This window comes from Quercus robur, chromosome 4 (assembly GCF_932294415.1).
Source record: "Quercus robur chromosome 4, dhQueRobu3.1, whole genome shotgun sequence".
Taxonomy (NCBI): domain Eukaryota; kingdom Viridiplantae; phylum Streptophyta; class Magnoliopsida; order Fagales; family Fagaceae; genus Quercus; species Quercus robur.
Genome location: NC_065537.1, coordinates 75354301 through 75374679, shown reverse-complemented (window position 1 = coordinate 75374679; position 20379 = coordinate 75354301). Strand labels below are relative to the sequence as shown.

The following is a 20379-nucleotide window of genomic DNA, read 5'->3' as shown; positions in this document are numbered from 1 at the left end:
AGTTAAAAACAAAGACTTACGAAAATATCATGATATTTTATTGCACAGTTGACACCATAATTTCACAATAATTTTAGAATGAAGTTTATTTAGCAGATTATTATTATTTCTTATTTGGAATTACTATTGACATCACTTTTTTTTTTAATCTGTCGTTAATTATTTGCCACATAATTTTTTTTAAAATAGTTACATAGATTTTGTTGTGAAATTTTTGTGAAAATATTGTACCCTTATCTACCATTAATAGCTTGTCACATGATTTAAAAAAAAAAAAACAATTACATAGATTTTATTGTAAAATTTTTGTAAAAATATTGTATCCATAACTTGCATTATGGCAAAAAAAAAAAAAAGTTTGAAAGTAGCCATTACTTTACAATATTTTCACAACAAATTATAGTGGTAAGTTGTTTTTTGTTTTAATTTAATTCACCACTTAAATTACATTTTTACCTACCCATAGCAACCAAAAATAACATGTTGTTTAGAATTTGTTATGAAAGATATTGTGAAAATGTTGTAAAAAAAAAAAAAAAAAAAAGTGTGCCAAAATGGACCTATTCTATGAACGTAAGATATACATAGTTTTAAGAAAAGATTATGAGAATTGGATAGACACATGTGTATTGCTGTTAAACTGCTTTTTATTTACTCAGTTTGAGATGAAGAATCCTAAGTCCTAACATGTAGGGATTATGAGCATGATATAAACACATACGTAGGCTTTTACATTGCTTTTATTATGCTTAAGCATTGCTGAAGACGGCAAGTTTGAAATGCTAGAGCAATTTTAATGTATTGAGTTGTTTTCATAGATACTACTGAGTTTTCGCTTATTACTTACAAAAGCTTCTGTTCCGACTACTATGATTGTTTTTATGTTGTGTACATGAGCTGCTATATCTTAATTTATTGACATCTAGATGCTGAAATTGGATTCCAGATCAAAGTGGGTGGATCTTATAGGAAGTTTAGCTTTCATTTGAGAGGTTAGACTAACTTAAACCTTAATTTGATTCTCTCTTTTTGATATTATTTTGTCCATAATGTTTTGTGCATTAATCTCAAGTTAAAGATCGGGTTTTATGTACTAGACTTAATGTTAAGTATCTTGGGGGCAGTGGCCGTATGTCGGTATATGGTATGATCTTTGTGTTAGTGAAAATGCAAGTACTTTTGAAACTATTAGGATGTGTATCTTAGTTAATCAAGTTGCTGTAGTAGTAAATTCTTCTTGAAGCGAACTTGCCATGTTGTTTAATGATACGGTTTTCTTAATCCCTTATAATAGCTTGGAAGGGTAAGCTCCCTTTAGCTTGGTTGGCCTCATAATGGCTCCCTGATTAGGCTGGCCTAGGCCCAATTTCTAGCACAATTACTGACATGATTCACTTGTGGGAAATAAGGAAATATGGGAAATGAAATGAAGTAAACAAAGAGACAATCCTCAGAAAATGGGTTAGGAGGGAAGAGATTAACTTTGTTATCCGTATAGTGTTTGTTATTTCTCAATTGGTGGTGTGGCTGTATTCTTCACCCTTCACAGTTTCAAAAGTAACATAAAGAGTAAAGGGAGTCAATCTTGACTGCTTTATTGATAGGAAGGAATCAATAAAGCAGACCACGCCAAGAATGAGTATGATTGCATTATTGGTCGCTTTATTAAGTGCTCAACATGTGCTCCACAAAAAAAAAAAAAAAAAAAAAAAGTGCTCAACACTTATGTAATCAGCTTTATATATTGGTAGCATATTCCGAAAGATGCTTTGGGCCCAACTCCCTCTAGTCCGGTCCACCAAGTGGGTCTTCTTCTACAAAGTTTGGGCCTCCTTTGTTTTCTTTTTGTTGCAGAGGGTTTGAGGTGTCAATGTTAGAAGGGTTTTGTTGGGGTGTTTGTTTGTACTGAAGAATCAATTAGTTCCATCTCCAGCACAATTCTGAAGAGGCTTACTTTGTTCTACTGCTTTATTAGTATTCACAAATAGTATTAGTGCTCAAGACTTTTGAAATGCAACCATGATTAATGCCACTTTTGGAATCTGATAAACTGATAAAGTGATTAAGTTGATTAATATGTTGGTAGGAAGTTCTTGTAAAAAAATAGTGTGTAATACATAAACTTAGTGTATTATTGATAAATTTGATATGTGTTAATTCCATCACCAGCTTCGTTTATATATACACAAGGAAGCATCACAAAAAATAGCTAAACAAGACTAACCAACTAGTTTGATATAATTCTAAAATATTTGATTAGCTCCGTTAGATTAAATGATTGAATTCATCATTTTCTAACATCTTAACTTTTGAGATAATAGATAATTTATTGAGGTCAAGCTCCATTATGTGCACAGTCTAGTGGAAATTATGGATTAGTAAAAAAATAAGGTAGTAAAAGGTTTGGTATAATGCTGAAATATTTGATTAGATTTGTTAGATTACATGATTGAATTCACCATTTTCTAGCATCTTAAACTTGAAGACAGTCGAAAATTGATCAAGGTCAAGGCTCCATTATGTGCAAAGTCTAGTGGAAATTATGGAATAGTAAAAAAATAAGGGAGTAAAAGGTTTGGTATAATGCCCTCCCTGAAAAGGAGGTGTCCAACCACACCTTCTAGTACAGCAACCATGTTATGACTTTCACTCCAGTCACTAACCCTGCCTCAAAATATTTCAATGGCTGTTTTGTTTCTCCATTCTCTAGTGTCCTAAACAATTGGCTTAAAACAGAATCATAAAGTCACATCTATGGATAAAACCTTAATTATAATGCCAATTAGCATAGAATTTACTCAATTATAGTTGTGATAAGAAAAGAAACTATTTATATGTCAATCAACTGTGTAGCATTACTGTAAGCTACTCATTTAATAATGAGATGAAATAGCATCCCACTATTTAACTATTTAAACTCTATTAAATTACAGACTATGTTCTCCGCTCCAACCTAACACACTAACCAAGATCTCTTCTTAAACCAAACATCTGAAATTATCTGAAGCCACCATGTCTATCCCAAATCTGCAATGAGCACTCTGAGTTAAAGCTGAGATCCTTTACCATCTGTCTGGATTTTATAGGACCTGGAAGGCCTTTCAAGTTAGGAGATCTTTGCTGGTAACCATTAGTCTTGCCAATCCTGCCACCACTTGGCACTTCAGTAGTAATAGAGGATATGAGAGACAACTTATTCTTATATAGTGAATAGCTTTCAGAGCATGTATCGAAATTCCCGAGCCGTGTTTTTGGTGAGCTCATTGATCTCACTTTTGCCTTTGCAGATTCAGTTACAGCCATGTAAGTTGGAACAGGAGAGCTTGACAAAGTATTATGATCTCCCAATGAGCGTCGCCTCCTATGATGAATTGATCTTTTGGGAACAAATATTGGAGAATCCAATCCTTCAAAATTATTCTGTCCCTTAACATTTCTTAGCTTAAGTTGTCTTCTTCCACAGTCATCTATTTGTCTTGGATTTGAAGTCAAAACTGAGTCCAAATCTTCAAGTTCTCTACTTTTAGTAATTTGTGTGTCTACCCATTGGTCCAACCAGTATCTCCATCTTCCGTTTACCTTGTTTCGATCTGTTTCTACCGACTTCTGAATAATTTTTCAGTTGAAAGTATCAGTAATTGAACCAAAACTTGAAAAATATATAATTAGAAGATTATAGAACAAAAGGAGTATCAGTAATTGAACCAGTATTCCTTTATTCGTTCTCTCTTATTTATGGCCTCTTTCTTACTCATAAATAATGCATCTGCCTCTTCCTTTGACAATACACTATCATTCCACCTTCTTTGATTGTTTGTTTCTATCTGAAAATCATAACATTTTGCCACCCAAATGTTAAAGACAGAATAATTCTTATGCTATTAATTAGACCAGCAGAAGACTAATGTTCTAGAAAGAGAGGAATGGGATACATATTTTTTTCTTTTTCATCAGAGTTATGTTGTTCACATTAGAATGAGTCAGTTCTTTCTGCATTCCATACCCTTGTAATCTTGTCTCTCCAATTCTGCAATTCTTTACTTTCATCGTAATTCCAAGTGCCTTCCACCGTTCCAAATCTTCTTGTGCTGGCCTGTGACTGAATATTTACAACAGACTGCAAGCACTTTAGGGTAGTTATAGCTTGGCGTCTTACAGCTCTGCCTCGAATAATAGCTTGGAGTTTCACAATTCCCCTCAATGCCCGTAAGGCTTTCCTTGCCTGCAAAACCCTCCCACATATGTTGATTAAAACTATGCAATCTGTGAGAACTAAAAAGAAAAAAAGGTCTAATTTGTGTCCATACCAAATTCCTGATATATGTTTTCTTTTACCAGGCATTACTTTATCACATACAAAGTGTCAGACATTTGTAAATTAGCAGAGAATAAATAAAAGTTGAGAAAGGAGATATGAGATAGAGAGTGCTTGTTTAAACTCACAAGGTAACCCCGAAAGGCAGACTGAATTCTAGTAGCAGCAAATTCAAGGGTTTCTCTCTCACATTGATGGTTGGACTGAGTTGCTTCACCTTGAACTCTAATGTCTGAAAACTCTTTCACTTCATGTTCACATTGATAGTCAGATTGAGGGTTGCCAAAACTGAACAAAGAGGCAAGTCATTTTACCCTTGCTGGCTATGAGTTTGTCTCTCTAATAAAGAGCCTCTTCACTATGTCGAACCCGCTCTTCTTCTTAGCCATTGGGGAACCAATAAATCACATTGGTCTAAGAAGGTTTTAATTGATTCTGCAACTGTGCTTGTACGGTTTCTGGTAGTACATATATGCGTCAGTTTAGAAAAAGAAGTTAAAATACCAATAACAATGGCGAGTTTCTCTGCGTTTTCTCTTCTTTGCTTTTTTCTTGCCATTGTTGGATTTGGATTTGGATTTGGATTTGTTAGGGTTTTTGTTGCTGAGATTGTTGGTGGGTTTTTGTCGCCGTCGAGCCACCGCTATCGAGTTGAAGCAGATCTCTAACCGTCGCCGGCGACCTGGAACAAACAAGATGGAGAGGGTCGGTTCACTTTGTTTGTGGGTTTTCAACAAGTTTGTTTGTGGATTTTTGAATTTGGTGAATCGTCCCATATAAACGTACAGTGGAATATGTATAGACAAAATGTGTAAATTTAAAACCTTCTGTGATGAATTTGTAAAATTAATATATTTATATATTTATTATTGTCAAAAAATTAAAGGCAAAAAATAAATATGAAAAAAATAATGATGTGACTGAAAAATGAGATTGCTTAACAGAAGTGCAAAATTCTTTTTAAACAGAATATAGATGAGATTAAGGTTTGGTGTAGTACTTACCAAGTGCAATACTTTTCAATGGCTAAGATTAAAAATTAATTTTTATTCTCAACAATCGGATAAAAAAGTTAAAAAAAATTTGAGAGGAAATATATATAGCTCAAAAAAAAAAAAAAAATGAAGCATACCAATATGGACAACTTCGTCTACCCAATGTCCTCACCTTAAATTTTTTTTTTTTTGTAAATTATCTTAACCTTAAATTATATATATATATATATATATATATATATAAATATATATGAGTCCGGCTTGTGTCCAGTGAAAGTTTTCACTGGACACGTTGGATCTTGGACACGTGTCCACCCTTGAACACGTATCCAAATCTTGCCCATTGAAAATTTTCACTGAACGCAAGCCTTGCCCTATATATATATATATAAGATGAGTTTAAATTGCACCTTTTTTGAGATCGTTGATTTCTTTTATATCTAAGGGTGAAAAAACACACATGGTAATGTCATAATTGTTCTCTAAAAATTAGTGATTTAGGTATTAACTATTCTTATTAAAGGGGCAAAAGATTGCATTAATTCCCCACTCTCCTCCACGTCATTATTTTCTTTCTCTCATCCTCTCTCACATCTTTCTTCTTGCACTATGTCCTCTTAGGCCATCACCATTGATTTCTTAACAATATTGTCTTGAGGTACTCGAAAATTTTAGAAATATATGGTCAAAGTCACAATTGTTTTAGAGAATGATTGTTGAGGCTAAGTACTTCTAAAACTCTCATGACAAAATTTTACTCTACTGCCAAAACACAAAACTCAATGGACGAAAAAAAATTTCTCCTTTTTTCAGGCCATATACTGTGGTTAATTAATGGCAAAACAATACTCCTTCCATAATAAATGAGTTCGCAAAATGGTAATCATGTTTATTAAAACAAAATAAAGACCGCTTGGATTTACAATTTAATCTTGAGCATTTTATGAATGGTGGAGGCCTGAAAGTACATAGTGCAAAGAGAAAGATGAGAGGAGGAAGATGATGATATGGAAGAGAATGGAGAGTTAATGTTGGGTTTTTTTTTTTTTTTTTCCTTTTAATAAGAAGAGTTAATGCCTAAATCACTAATTTCTACAGAGTAATAATGGCATTACTATGAGTGTTTTTTTACCCTTAGATCTAATAGTAATTAATGTTTGCCTTCCATTCTAGTATTACCTAAAGTTCCAAGAAACTTTCCACTCCTCCGATTGAAACTCTATTTATCTCATTATTTGTTAGGATGCTTTAATTATGTGAACTATATTATTTAAGTTTCAAGATATTTAAAATTGTAATCCTACCAAAATTTATTACCAAAAATTTCAAGACATATAGTATAAAATTTAATATATATTTTTAATTATTTTAATAATCTATTATAAATCTTATTTTTATATAATAAAACTTGCACAATTCATATTGTCCCTAAGTCAAATTGCTTTCTCTCTCTATATATGTATATGTATATCTATTGCTCTCTTTCTACATATATGTATATGTATATGTATATCTATATAATAACTAATAGTTGAAACGTTTGACTTTTTGTTAATCGCGCCTTATTGCGCTATGTAGCTACATAAATGACCGACACATTTACATTTAAAAACACCAAAACAATTTGTTTTTTCGTTTGGGCAGTAGTTACAGGAAAAAAAAGTTAAACACTTTTTAAAAACAGCAACAAATCAGCAAATAAAGAATCCCATGTGAAAAAAAATAATGGCTGGCCTAAGGAGCTCTCTGGAGCTCTCCCGTGAAGAAGAAGCAGAACTGCGCCGTAGCACTAAAAAAGCCAAAGAAACCCATCAAGCTGGGGTATATTCTGAGGCCAGATTGCTAGGTTCTAATACCTACACCCCCCCTGGCAGTCACGAAGAGAAAACTTCCTTCAAGGATAAACTTCTAGGTGAGATACCTGGAGCTTATATGCAGGCCTTTGATTTCTCGGAATACGTGGAAAAGGAAGTCGAGCAAGAAGCAAATGTTGAGAGTATCAGAGAAGGTTTTGCTGCTGTGAATCTTTCGAGAGAGTTTAAACAACTCATCAGAGCCCCTTGGACGAATGCCCTTATTATTAAGGTGTTCGGGAGATCAGTTTGGTTTCAATTTTTTGAATTCCAGAATACATGCTTTATGGAAACCAACAGGTAAGCTTGACTGTGTAGACCTGGGATGTGAGTTCTATCTCATCCGTTTCTCGGTGAGAGAAGATCATGATCTGGTGTTAAAGAATGGACCTTGGTTTATAAGGGGCCATTTTCTATCTGTCAGACCTTGGGTGCCAAATTTCAGGCTAGATATAGCCAACATTGCTTCTGTGGCAGTGTGGGTTAGACTTCCTCATCTTCCCATTGAATATTACAATGCCGAAGCCCTGAAGGAAATAGGAAAAGCTATTGGCACAGTCCTCTGCATTGACACCCATACAGCATCGGAAGCTAGAGCTCGCTATGCAAGGTTTTGTGTCCAGGTGGATATCAATAACCCTCTTATTTACACCATCTTGATCGGAAATTTCAAACAATCAGTGTTATATGAGGGAATAGATAAGTTTTGTTTCTCTTGCGGCCGCGTTGGCCACTGCCGTGAGGACTGCCACTACACGATCAAAGCTCCTTCACCTGAAAAGCCAGATGGATCCGTACCAGCATGCAAGGCGGATGGGAATGGCAAGGACAATAGTACTGAGGTGCATCACGTACCAGTCAGGGGGGAATTGCACCACGTACCTGATAGTACCAACAAATCCTCTGCTGGACAGATGGATGCAGATGGGTACGGGCCTTGGCTCGTTGTGACACGTAAAAAGCACGGGGCAAAAGACAATAGGAGAAGTAGTGAGAATGAATCTCCAAAAGAAAACTGAAGTGGGTCCTATGCCAAGGAGCTAGGCTCATCATACAAAACAGGCCTAGGCCTTGTGAAGGAGGGAAAAAGAAAAGCTGTTGGGCCTCTAGAACCCAATGCTAAAGACCCATCCACTTCTTCGCTATCCAGCCAACATGGGAGACAATCCAAGTTACCTGGTGGTCATAAAGGTAAATCTTAAAAGCCTTTGCATAGGGCTAGCTCTCTTGCAGTACACCAGAAGTCCAACGCCGCACAAATTAGTTCAGCCCCTGTTTTTGAGTCTTCGGATTTCAGCTTTGGTGCTCCTTGCCAATTCAACAATGGAAGTTTCACCTTCTCCAGTGAAAACCAGAGGGAAATGGGTGATAATTGCGAAGGGAAACATCATCGAAATTCCGATCATAGTAATAGTAATGGAAGTCAATGTAAGATCGGGGAAGATAGCTTTAAGGCAGTCTTGGTGGATCCTTAAAACGATCAGTCAGGAAAGGACGATAATCAGAGTTGTAGCATGGAAGAGTGTGTTCCAGCCACCAGAAGAGTGAGTGGCTACAATCACAACAATAATTGAATAAGTAAGATCAGTATCCAAAGAGCATCTCTCCACCCAAATAGGAGCCAATTAGTACTGTAAAATGAGTTCCAGGGGGAGCACTTTAGGATAGATTTTTAATCAGTTAAAAAAAAATATTGCAGAGAATACGAATCAATAATGCATGCAATTTAAGTTGTGATATATATACCTGCCATCTACAGCACAGGTGACAATGCTTTGATCAATTGATGCAAGGCACAATATTTGTTTGAAATTACATTTTGTGCACATCCACTGATCATCATGTTGCAAAACAAGATATGTAGCCAGCAATCATCAAATCACAGCTGATAGCCAACCCAATACCTCTTGTAGGCATTTTATCATACAGCTGTGTGCCCGAGCATATAGGGTTTGCAAAATTCAAATAAATTACTAACTATAAGAGATATTGATGAGGTAAAATAAATTGAACATATGGTAACCAAAATTTAACATACCTCCATGTTTTGAAATTCCAATAGAAGGTTTATCAAGTCAGAAGCTAGTCCCTGCAGCAACAACGCAACAATGAGCTTGGGTTGGGGTTTGAATTATTGAAATCATATTGTATTTTAAATACAAACACAGAGGCTTAGTTGTATTCAGATTTGGACGTGTAAATATGTAATGAGCAATATTATGAAACGAATTTATGTTGTACCTAGAAGGAGTAAATATCAAAACTTTTTTCCTCTCTAATTTGCACAATTATTGCTGCCCCTCCCCCTCTAATGAAGTGGTCAAGATCAACATAAGTTATGGAATAGTCAATATCAAACTAATATTTGGTGGGTACACATTTTGAGGAAACAATGATATTAACAGACTTATAGTTATAAAATACTTGCCATCTGCATAAGGCATGATATACGTTTGAAGTGACAATCTGGACAAGCAAGTATTAAACGGGCCTCCTGCCAATATGTGCACATTTTCTAATCATCGTGTTGTGGAACACGACAACAATCATCAAATCACAGCTGATAGCCAAGCCAATAACTTAAATAAATTACGAAGTATATGAGATATTGATGAGGTAGTAAAAAATTTCAAACACGATACAATATCTCTTTTAGGCATTTTATCAAATAGCTGCCTGCCCGAGCATAAAGTGTTCACATAATTCAAATAAATTACAAACTATTTGACTCTAAAATTTCATAGTGCCAGAAGTTCAATTGTTAAAAGAGGAAAATAATTAAATTTAACTTACCTCCGTGTTTTGAAATTCCACCTTTCTTGTAGTGTTGTTTCAGCAATGGACACTGGTAAATATGAAGTTGCAGAAGCGAGGGAGGTAGGCCCTTCTCTGGGAGGGATGCGAGTTTAGGGCAATTTCTGATGACCAATTGTTCAAGAGCGGAGAGATTTTGAAAGCATTTTGAAGATAGAATCACTATATTTGGAATGCTCCAAATCGATAGCTGGGTAAGAGAGGAAGGAAGCGTCATCGTCAGCTTCCCATCTTGCTCATCTGGAAACGACTGCCAATCTGGAAATCCACCATCAATAAAGAGTGATGTAAGAGAGGTTAGTCTGTGCAATCCCCACACAGTTACTTGCTTACAGATATTCTCCCCGCCAAATGAGAGTGATGTTAGACTGGTGGGGTAACCCTCTTCTGGAAAGTATATGACGCTTGGACATTTGTCGATACGAAGAGAATTGAGGTTCGGCATGCAGTTGGGCCAGGCCTCCAGTTTCTCACAGTCGTGGATCGAAAGCACTCTTAAGCTGGTGGGGAGTAACCCTCCATCTGGGAAGGAAACAAAACTAGGGCAGTTCCGTATCTCGATCTTATTGAGGTGGCAGAGTTTGTGTAGGCCCATCGGTAAGGATTTCAACTTTGCACAACCTACGATTTCAAGATATTCAAGAGACGCATTGTTGGGTAAGTTGTTCGCTATTGACTCCATCTTTGGACAGTTCCATACAATAAGGTATTTAAGAGCTGTAGGTAACTCGTTTTTTGATGATAAGGATGTGAGCTCTCTGCATGACCAAATCTCAAGGCGTTTAAGCGTGGTAGGTAGGTCGCCACTTGATGATAAGCATTTTAGAGATGGACACCTGTCAATATCCAAGTTCTCAAGAAGAGAAAAAGAATTAGAAGAAGTCTCTCCCTCATCTACCAAAAACTGCAAATTCTCACAATCTCTTATATTTAGCGTTTTCAAATTTTGAGGCAACTGACCTCTTGAAATCAACGTCAAAGAATTACAACTCCTAATGCTTGCCTTTTCCAAACATGTACAATTAGAGATTGACAAGGATTTCAAACCACTACAACCCACAATATTTAGTGTCCTTAAAGTAGATGTCAAGCTGATGTTGACAAGGCTTGAGCAATTTCTTATATCCAGCGTTATAAGGGATTTGAATTCATCCTGCCACAAAGATGTTAGCTCCTTACAATTGTCTATCTCTAGATTTTCTACCTTAGCTAACCCATGCATGAACTCCTCCGTCAAGCTTTTCACATATGGAATAGAAAGAATAGTTGACTTTGGAAAGCATAACTCATCTGTACTTCTGCTCACCACCCCTTTACATCCCTTAATTTCTAATGCATGAAGCTTTGGGAAGTTTGGAATTGAAACGTCCAATTGCTCACATCCATTAATAGAAAATTTTTCCAATAATGGAACATGGTGAGGCAATTTTCCTTGCAATTTAGGGCATTTAGAAATAGAAAGCTCACGCAACCGAGGGAATTCTTCATATTCAACTTTGCATGGAATCCAATCTTTCCATTCTTGCATATCCTCAAAGCAAAGTGACTCTAAGGATGGAAAAGGTTTTGGGCAATCTTTCCCATAAAACTCAAGACCAACGGTTTGCACTGCAGACAATCCTACAAGGACAAGGTCTCTCAACAATGGTAATTGTCCAATTGCAGGTAAAGATGTACATTTTCTGCACCTCTCAATCCTTAGGAGCACCATATTAGAAAATGATGGATGTCCAAACCAAGTTGGGAATTTTGCACCAACATAGCCATCAATTGAAATTTCTTTCACCGTTGTTGAAGGTTGTAGCATGTCAAGAATATCTAGACTAGCTCTTTGATCAAGCTCGGACTCCCATTTCATCACTAATACATTTAAATTCTTCTTACCAAGTAAGTTGGCCCTTCTTGCATCCTCGACTTCAAGCACGTTCTCCAAGTGTGAAATGCAAAGTGTTCCCTTAAGAGACTCCAAGTTCATCAAGTCTCCTATCTTTGATGCAGTATCTTTCCCCACAACAAAATTAGACAATGTTTGTAGGTTTTTTAACTCTTTTATTCCCATTGGCATCTCTTTGATTAAATAGGCCCCTTCAATATCAAGATGCCGAAGATTGACTAGATTCCCAATTTTCTCCGGTAACTTTTTGAGATAGCGACAACCTTTCAATAACAATGTTTGCAAATTGTATAAAGAACTTGTTGATTCTGGTAAACTTCTAATCATAGTTTTAGAAAGATTGAGGTATCTTAGATGTTTCAAATCACCGACTGAACTTGGTAACTCAAAAATTCGATATTGAGATAAAGATAATACCCTTAAACATCTAAACTGTGGCAATAGACAACTAAAAACATAATTTGTTAAGTAGCTTGAGTACTTTCTTTGTAGCGGTAGGAAGGTCCGTAAACGCATATCTTTTGTCAAGCCTTTAAATTTTGTGATGCCATCATATTCACAACGAGAGTAGGAGAAATGACGTACCTTTGTAGAAATCTTGGGTTGCATATTACCACCTGATTTATCTTCCAACCAATAGCACAAATGTCCCGCTGCCCATTGAGCTAAATCATTGATTAAGTCGTGCATGACAAAGAGTGATTTATTCCTACTTGATTGTTGAAAAAGTGATCGCTTATATAAATCATGAAAATACTCAATACCAAGATCTTCCATTGGTTTATGCTTTTCTGATTCTTGAACCAAACCTTCCGCCATCCATAACAAGACTAGTTCTTGTTCCTCAAATTCATAATCTTTTGGGAATAGTGAACAATAGGCAAAACATCTCTTTAAATGTGAAGGGAGATATAGATAGCTCAATCTAAGGGTTGGTAGAACATCACTATTTTCTTCTGACATATCCCATATCTTGTTATTGAGCACATTTTTCCACTCATCACAATGTATAGTACGTAATAGGCCTCCAAGAGCTTTTGCTGCCAAAGGCAATCCCTGACACCTTTCCAAAATTTTAGGACCAAATTCTTGAAGTCCTGGATATGCACTAAAATCTGCTGTCCCCAATGTGTTTTGGATAAATACAACCAAGCAAGCATCATCTGACAACTTGTTCAACTTGTAAGCTTGAGTAGTGCCCATTATTGATGAAACACGATCATTCCGAGTTGTGATGATAATCTTACTCCCTGGAGCCCCAAATTCAAATGGACAACGCAGTCTAGTCCAATCATTATAGTTTTCATTCCATACATCATCCAAAACGAGTAAGAACTTTTTGCCTGATAATTTCCCCTTCAATTTGACTTGTAGTAACTCCAAATTATTATCGTTGCAGGATTCAGAAGTGAAAGATTGTAGAATTTCTCTTGTCACCCTTACAATGTCAAAATCTTCAGCAACACAGCCCCATGCTTTCTCCTCAAAATAATGGCTCACCTCAATGTCATTATAGACTAGTTGGGCAAGAGTTGTTTTACCCATTCCCCCCATACCAAGTATGGGAATAACAGAGAGCTGAGCATTACTCGATTCACCGCTTAACAACAACTTGACAATAGCCTTTTTATCTTCTTCTCTGCCATGAGTATGACCTTCATTCACTAGAGAAGTGGTGGGCACCCTTGGTCTTGTTGCTCCAGTTCTTCCCAGGCCTGTATTTTCTCTCAACTCTAGATCTTTCTTATCAGTCACTATATTTTGCAGTCTTGTATCAATCTCTTCAATCTTGGACCGCATTGTGGTAGCAAAACTTCGATTTGAACCAATACAAGCATCAACGATCTTCCGTACCTTACTTGTGCTGGGTTCAGGGTTCAACTTGCGTCCCAAAGCTTCAGTAGCAAACTCGTCCAAGATGTCGTCCACATCATAGGCCAAGTCTTCCAGCTCATCCAACCAGATCTTCACGAGCCTGTTTGTCATCTGCTTCTCTTCTGCGTCATCCAGAACTGCATGGATCTTCATCAAAGTTGTCCTCCACCTCTTGAGGTCAGCATCGACTTTCTCTTCCTGAAAGAACTTCAGCAGATCATAGGAAGTTAAGTTGTCAAACAGCTTCCCAAAGAAAGCGGATAAAGCAGCCTCTCCAATTACAGACATGATTCGCTCGTGGGAAACAAGGAAATAAAGTATCTAGAGTGAAACTTCTGATCAGAAAATTGAGTTCGGAGTGAAGACGGAAAGAACTTTACTTTGTTCTGTGAAAGTAGAAGAAATCTGCAAAGTGTTTTCTTAGGTTTTGCAGTGAGAGACTTTTCCACAGAAGAATTGGTGGAAAAGATAAGATATTTGATGACATTAGGTAGAAACGGGTGGATGAGAAAAAAAAAAGACAAGAAAAAAAAAATTGGAATGAAAAGATAACAAAAAATTAGGCAGGAGGGTTTGGTGGGATTTTTTTTAATTACAATTATAATAGTCCACGACAAATTAAAAATAAAATATATCACAATAGCTGTGGTGTGAACGTCAAAAGGAAATTAAATTTATCAATAAAATATTAAACTGGCCTGACCACAGTTAAAAACAAAGACTCATATGAAAATATCGAAATATTTTATTACGCATTTGACATCATAATTTTACAATAATTTTAAAAAGAAGTTTATTTAGCAAATTATTATTACCTCCTATTTGGAATTATTACTAATATTACTTTTTTTTTTTTGTCTATAGTTAACAATTTGTCACATAATTTTTTTTAAAATAGTTACATTGATTTTATTGTGAAAATATTGTACCCTTATCTTCTATTAATAACTTGTCACATAATTTTTTATAAAAAAAAAAAAAAACAATTACATATATTTTATTGTAAAATTTTTGTAGAAATATTGTATCCATAACTTGCATTATAGCAAAAAATATGTTTGAAAATAGCCATTATTTTACAATATTTTTTACAACAAATAATAGTGGTAAGTTGTTTTTCGTTCTAATTTAATTCAACTCTTAAATTATATTTTTATTTACCCATAACAACTAATAATAACCGATTATTTAAAATTTATTATGAAAGTATTATGAAAATATTGTGAAAAAGAAAAAAGAAAAAAGATAAGTATCAATAATTATCAGTTTAGGGAGTACCAAAATGGACCTATTCTATCAACGTAAGATATATATAGTTTTAAGAAAAGATGATGAGAATTGGTTAGACATATGTCTACTGCTGTTAATCTGCTTTTTATTTACTCAGTTTGAGATTAAGAATCCTAAGTCCTAACATGTAGGGATTATGAGCATAGTATAAACACATATGTAGGCTTTTACATTGCTTTTATTATGCTTAAGCATTGCTGAAGACGACAGATTTGAAATGCTAGAACAATTTTAATGTATTGAGTTTGTTTTCATAGATACTACTGAGTTTTCATTTGTTACTGACAAAAGCTTTTGTTCGGACTACTATGATTGTTTTCTGTTGTGTACATGAGCTGCCATATCTCAATTTATTGACATCTTGATGCTGAAATTGGATTCCAAATCAAAGTGGGTGGATCTTATTGGAAGTTTAGCTTTCATTTGAGAGGTTAGACTAACATAAACCTTAATTCGATTCTCTCTTTTTGATATTATTTTGTCCATAATGTTTTGTGCATTAATCTCAAGTTAAAGATTGGGTTTTATGTACTAGAATTAATGTTAAGTATCTTGGGGGCAGTGATTGTATGTCGGTATGTGGTATGATCTTTGTGTTAGTGAAAATGCAGGTACTTTCGAAACTATTAGGATGTGTATCTCAGTTAACCAAGTTGCTGTAGTAGTAAATTCTTCTTGAAACGAACTTGCCATGTTGTTTAATGATACAGTTTTCTAAATCCCTTATAATAGCTTGAAAGAGTAAGCTCCCTTCAGCTTGGTTGGGCTCATAATGACTTCCTAATTGGGCAGGCCTAGGCCCCATATCCAGCACAATTTATAACATATGATATTGTAATGCACTATCCTACGCTTGAAAATGTGCTTCATATGCACATGGATGTGGATGCTCCTTTTCCAATAATTCGAGTACCTTGCCTAATGCTACTTGTTATCAAATGAGAGTATTTCTTCCTTCTTAAATGTAGTGGACAAAAATGGTTTGTCTTAGTTTTTGTTTGTGAGTATGGGGTCAGATTATACTATGGTATATATTGAGCGGTGCATAGTGCTCCATGTATCAACATACATACCAGACTATAGCATAGACTTCAGCTTCTGGCTTCTGGCACACAAACTAAAACGTGCAAAAGGAACCATCAATGCAGGTCTCTTTGATGCATTCTCCTTACCGTGGTTTGAATATATCTACATTAATTACATTTAGCCCCCATTTAGATTAAATTACAAGCTACGTTCTCCACTCCAACCTAACACACTAACAAAGTTCTCTTCTAGCACCAAACTTCTGAAATCATCTGAAGCCAAGTCTATCCAAAATCTGCAATGAGCACTCTAAGTCAAAGCTAAGATCCTTTACCTTCTGACTGGATTTTATAGGACCCAGAAGGCCTTTTGAGCTTGGAGACCTTTGATAGAAACCACTAGTCTTGCCAATCCAACCACCTCTTGGCACTTCAGTAGTAATAGAGGATATGAGAAACAGTTTATTCTTATATGGTGAATTGCTTTCAGTTGCATTCATGTAAGTTGGAACAACAAGCGAGCTTGACAAAGAATTATGGTCTCCCAATGAGCATTGCCTTTTCTATGATGAATTGATCCTCTGGGAACAAATGTTGGAGAATCCAATCCTTACAACTTACTCTGTCCCTTAACATTTCTTAGCTTAAGTTGCTTTCTTCTATTGTCATCTTTTTGTCTTAGATTTGAAGTCAAAGCCGAGCAAAGAAGGCAACAAAGGAAGAGTAAGGGATGGACCTGTAGAGAGAAAGGAGAGGGAGGAGAGAGTTGAAGAGAGAGGCAAGAGGTGGGTATTGGTGAAAGAGGAAGCGGCCGTATTGGAGGGAGTTGAAGAAAGGGAGAGTGTAGGCTATGGTGGAGATCAAGCAATCTATGGCTGGTGTTGGGTTGTAGGACATGCGAGTTATAGTGAGTTTTCGTGGGTGTGGTGGGGTGTATGTGGGTTTGATGATACGAAGGGAAAGGAGTGAGGGGGGGTTTCAGGTTGAAGGTGGTGGTGGTGGATAAGATGCGGAGGAAAGGGATGGAAGCCATCTTTTTAAGGTTTGAGAGAGAGAGAGAGAGAGTGAAAGAGGGAAATGGGGTTTTCAGTTTTCTAGTTTTGATGTTTAATTGTTACTAGTAACTAAATGCATGGGATAGTTTTAGAAAAATTATGTATAATAATAAGCATCTCTTTGCAGTGGATCACTTCTTCTTTTTTGAGAAGATGCAGTGGATCACTTTAAATTTGATATGCTTCACCTAATACCTGCAAACATAAAAAATAATGAATGAACTTGGACTTCAAAAAAAAAGACTCTTTGTGAGGTTTTAATATTGGCAACAAAGTTCCATGGGAAGAAGCACTGAGAAGGGAAAAAAAAACACGACTTTGTTACTCTGATTCATTTAAAAATGAGGTATGTGCCTGGGAAAATTAAGGAAGGGAGATCATGTTTTGCTCCCAATAATAATTACACATATTAGGCAGTAAACTTCAAGCAACAGATGACAGAGCAAAACACTTTGCATCAAGCATATGAACTTTTAATTCTACTTTAAATAACATCTAAAAAGCAATTTTTGGAGTTCCATTCAAGCAAATTTATCATAATTTACACCAACAGCCATTCATCATATATTTTTGAAGGGTGATTGTTCTGTTATGATCAATTTGGTCCCACTTATCATAATAGCCTAGTCAAGCTATTTGCAAGGCACCTTAACTAACAGTTCATAAGCACTATTCACCACGTTATAAGCTCATGAATGTTAAACACAATTTATACATTATAAAAGAAATGAAACTCACCAGTATTTTACTTTCCACACTGAAAATCACATCTGCATCAGCCACTGCAGTTGGCTTTAAATGCTCCAATAGCCTTGATAAGCCCTGGACATCATTCCAAATTTAGTACAAATGCCTAATTACTTACAAAAAGGGTAGAACAATTTAATTAATTCATATAGGTACATTAAAAAATAAATAAATAAAAACAAAAGAGCATGGCCATTATGATTGATAGCTCACTTGAACGTGCACCAGTTAAACAGAGTGAAAGTCCCTGCATACAAATTCAAGCATAACTTCAGTGTTATTTGTTGCTAATAACCCACAGCCTCCTATTCTTCTTTTTTTTTTTTTTTTTATCTCTCTCTCTAGCCTAAGGTTTATACTGGCACCTGATAATTAGGAAAGGAAAATAAAAAGGTATAGAAAACATGAAGCATTTTAAAATATAAAGAATCTCACCAATCTCAAAGCAATGTCCTAAAACTTCCAATCTAATGCAAGCCTATCAAATAAAAATTTCGGATATCCTATAATACGATTTTTATCTCATCTTCAAAATTTATCCATTAACCTTGACTAATTTCGTAACTTCAAGTTCAAACCTAAAAATACGCAATTCAATCTGGTTCGAAGTGAGAAGATCCTCCCAGGGAAAATCTAATTGTTTTTAAATCAAAGACCACAATTCTAAAGTGTATAAGGTCAACTGCACCCAAAAAAAAAAAAAAAAAAAGCTTTGAATGAAGTTGTAAAATATATGCCTTTTGATTTCTAATGAATAATGCCATTAGAAACTGTAAATACATCCAACCCATATACCAATAATCACTTTCTCATATGCTTTGGCACCAAAATGGGTATTAATTATAACTAATTTTCACATCACTAATACAATGCAGTTCACCAAAGACCACAAAATATATATATTACATTAAGAGACAAAAACAGAAGCAACAACTCAATAAGCCCAGAAAATAACAACAATAGATTTATTGATTATATTGACAACAATTTATATCTGGGTTTTCCCAAATGCCATCTACCTGGACTCTACTTGATGAAACTTTGACATCTCAGTTTTCAATTTTTCTCACTATTTTTTAAACATAAATTCATAGAGAAAAGCAGAACTACCTCAAAGAACAGACCCACTTGTAAACAAAGAAGACCGGCAAAGGTGGAAGCTTTGGAGACAGAGACTGGATGGAGAGAGAAGAAAAGCAATTGATGTGTTAGCTATGGGTTCAATAGGGTTCTTCAGTTTGGGTTTTTCTTTTACGCTAATGAGTGTTTTTTCAAGAGTGTTTAGGGGAGATGGTTTTTGGGGACTCACGTTTTTTAGAGATGAGTTTTTGAGGAAGGAGAGATTTTTTTATTATCCGGTTCTAGTTTTAGTTAATAGAAGAAGTGTCAGGTGGATAAATAGTGAAAAATACTTTCTTTTTTTTTTTTTTTTTTTTTTTTTTGGTAAATGTTAACGGGCACTTAGATTAATGTAGGTCTTATTTAATAAAAAAATTAAATAAATAAAAGAAAAAGGCATAGAACGAATCCTACAGTTTATTTTAATATTTATTTTATGTTTATAAAGTTGGTCCAACGGTTTATAAAGCTGAAAAATATTGACATAAAGCAGGAAAAAAAAATAAAAGACGAAAAATTGTAAACAGAAAGTCAAAAAACTATTGTTAACACAATAAACTCTGTTAACGGTGCACGTTAACCCAATCTTTTTATTTTGTTTTCTGTTTTAAATAGTATTGACGTAAAAAAATGTGAGAGATTCATACCTTACATGGTAAGTTTTAAAGAAGTTCAAAAAAAAGTCAGAAACTTCGATTTTATAGTATAAATAGATATATAGATTATCATGCTCTAGTTTTTCTTTTTAGAAGAAGTATTAGGTGGATAAATAGTGAAAAATAGGTTTTTTTAAAAAAAATAGTGATGATATAAAAAAATGTGAGACTTTCAAACCTACATGGTAAGCTCTAAATAAGTCACACACACAAAAAGTCCAACACCAATAATAATTTGTTATACCTAAAATTTATGCTAAAGATGACATTAATTAATAATTATTTCCAATACCTAAAAATCATAGGCAATATGAACAATATTTTTTTAAAAGATTAAAGAAATTGTTAACAAACTTGGAAGCAGTAATTAAGTTTGCAACTCTTTATCTAAAGTTGAAAGTAGGGTCCAGAAAATAAGTATTATAAGTTATAACTCAGCCTATTTTATAATTAAAAAAAAAAAATCAATCAATAAGCACCGTTGAAGAGAAAGTGACATGAGGGTGAGAAATTACATGGTAGAAAGAAGTTTTAAATTCCTAATATTATTCATAATGGTAGTGTGAAATTACTTAAATGCTATTTTTAACATCACAATATACAAAAAGTATGCTATATTGGTGGTGCTATAAGTAAAAAATTTAACTCATTAGCTACCGTGCACAACTATCTCTAGTCTGCATTGTAGCTCAAATGTTAAAGCAACGTAATATATTTTACTTGTGGTTGTAGTTGTGGCTA

At 34.9% G+C, this 20379-nt stretch overlaps 2 protein-coding genes across 49 annotated transcripts in view; both read right to left on the bottom strand.

The window, feature by feature from the left end:
• LOC126724225 (putative disease resistance RPP13-like protein 1) overlaps window positions 1-14262 on the bottom strand; it is a 285952-nt gene extending 271690 nt beyond the window's left edge. Inside the window, exon 1 of the mRNA XM_050428669.1 lies at window positions 12457-14262. Within this exon, the coding sequence (XP_050284626.1) occupies window positions 12457-14034 (1578 nt within the window). The 5' untranslated portion in view covers window positions 14035-14262. The remainder of the gene's footprint in view (window positions 1-12456) is intronic.
• LOC126724227 (putative disease resistance RPP13-like protein 1) overlaps window positions 1-20379 on the bottom strand; it is a 248182-nt gene that overhangs the window by 154244 nt on the left and 73559 nt on the right. The window contains exons 5-6 of one of the 48 annotated variants that reach the window (XM_050428723.1): window positions 9202-9252; window positions 9075-9092 (exon numbers count right to left, since the gene is read on the bottom strand). The exons of the other annotated variants lie outside the window; for them this stretch is intronic. The gene's annotated coding sequence lies outside the window, so the exon portion shown is untranslated. Of the gene's footprint in view, window positions 1-9074; window positions 9093-9201; window positions 9253-20379 lie in introns of those variants that run through there. 48 annotated transcript variants of the gene reach the window in all.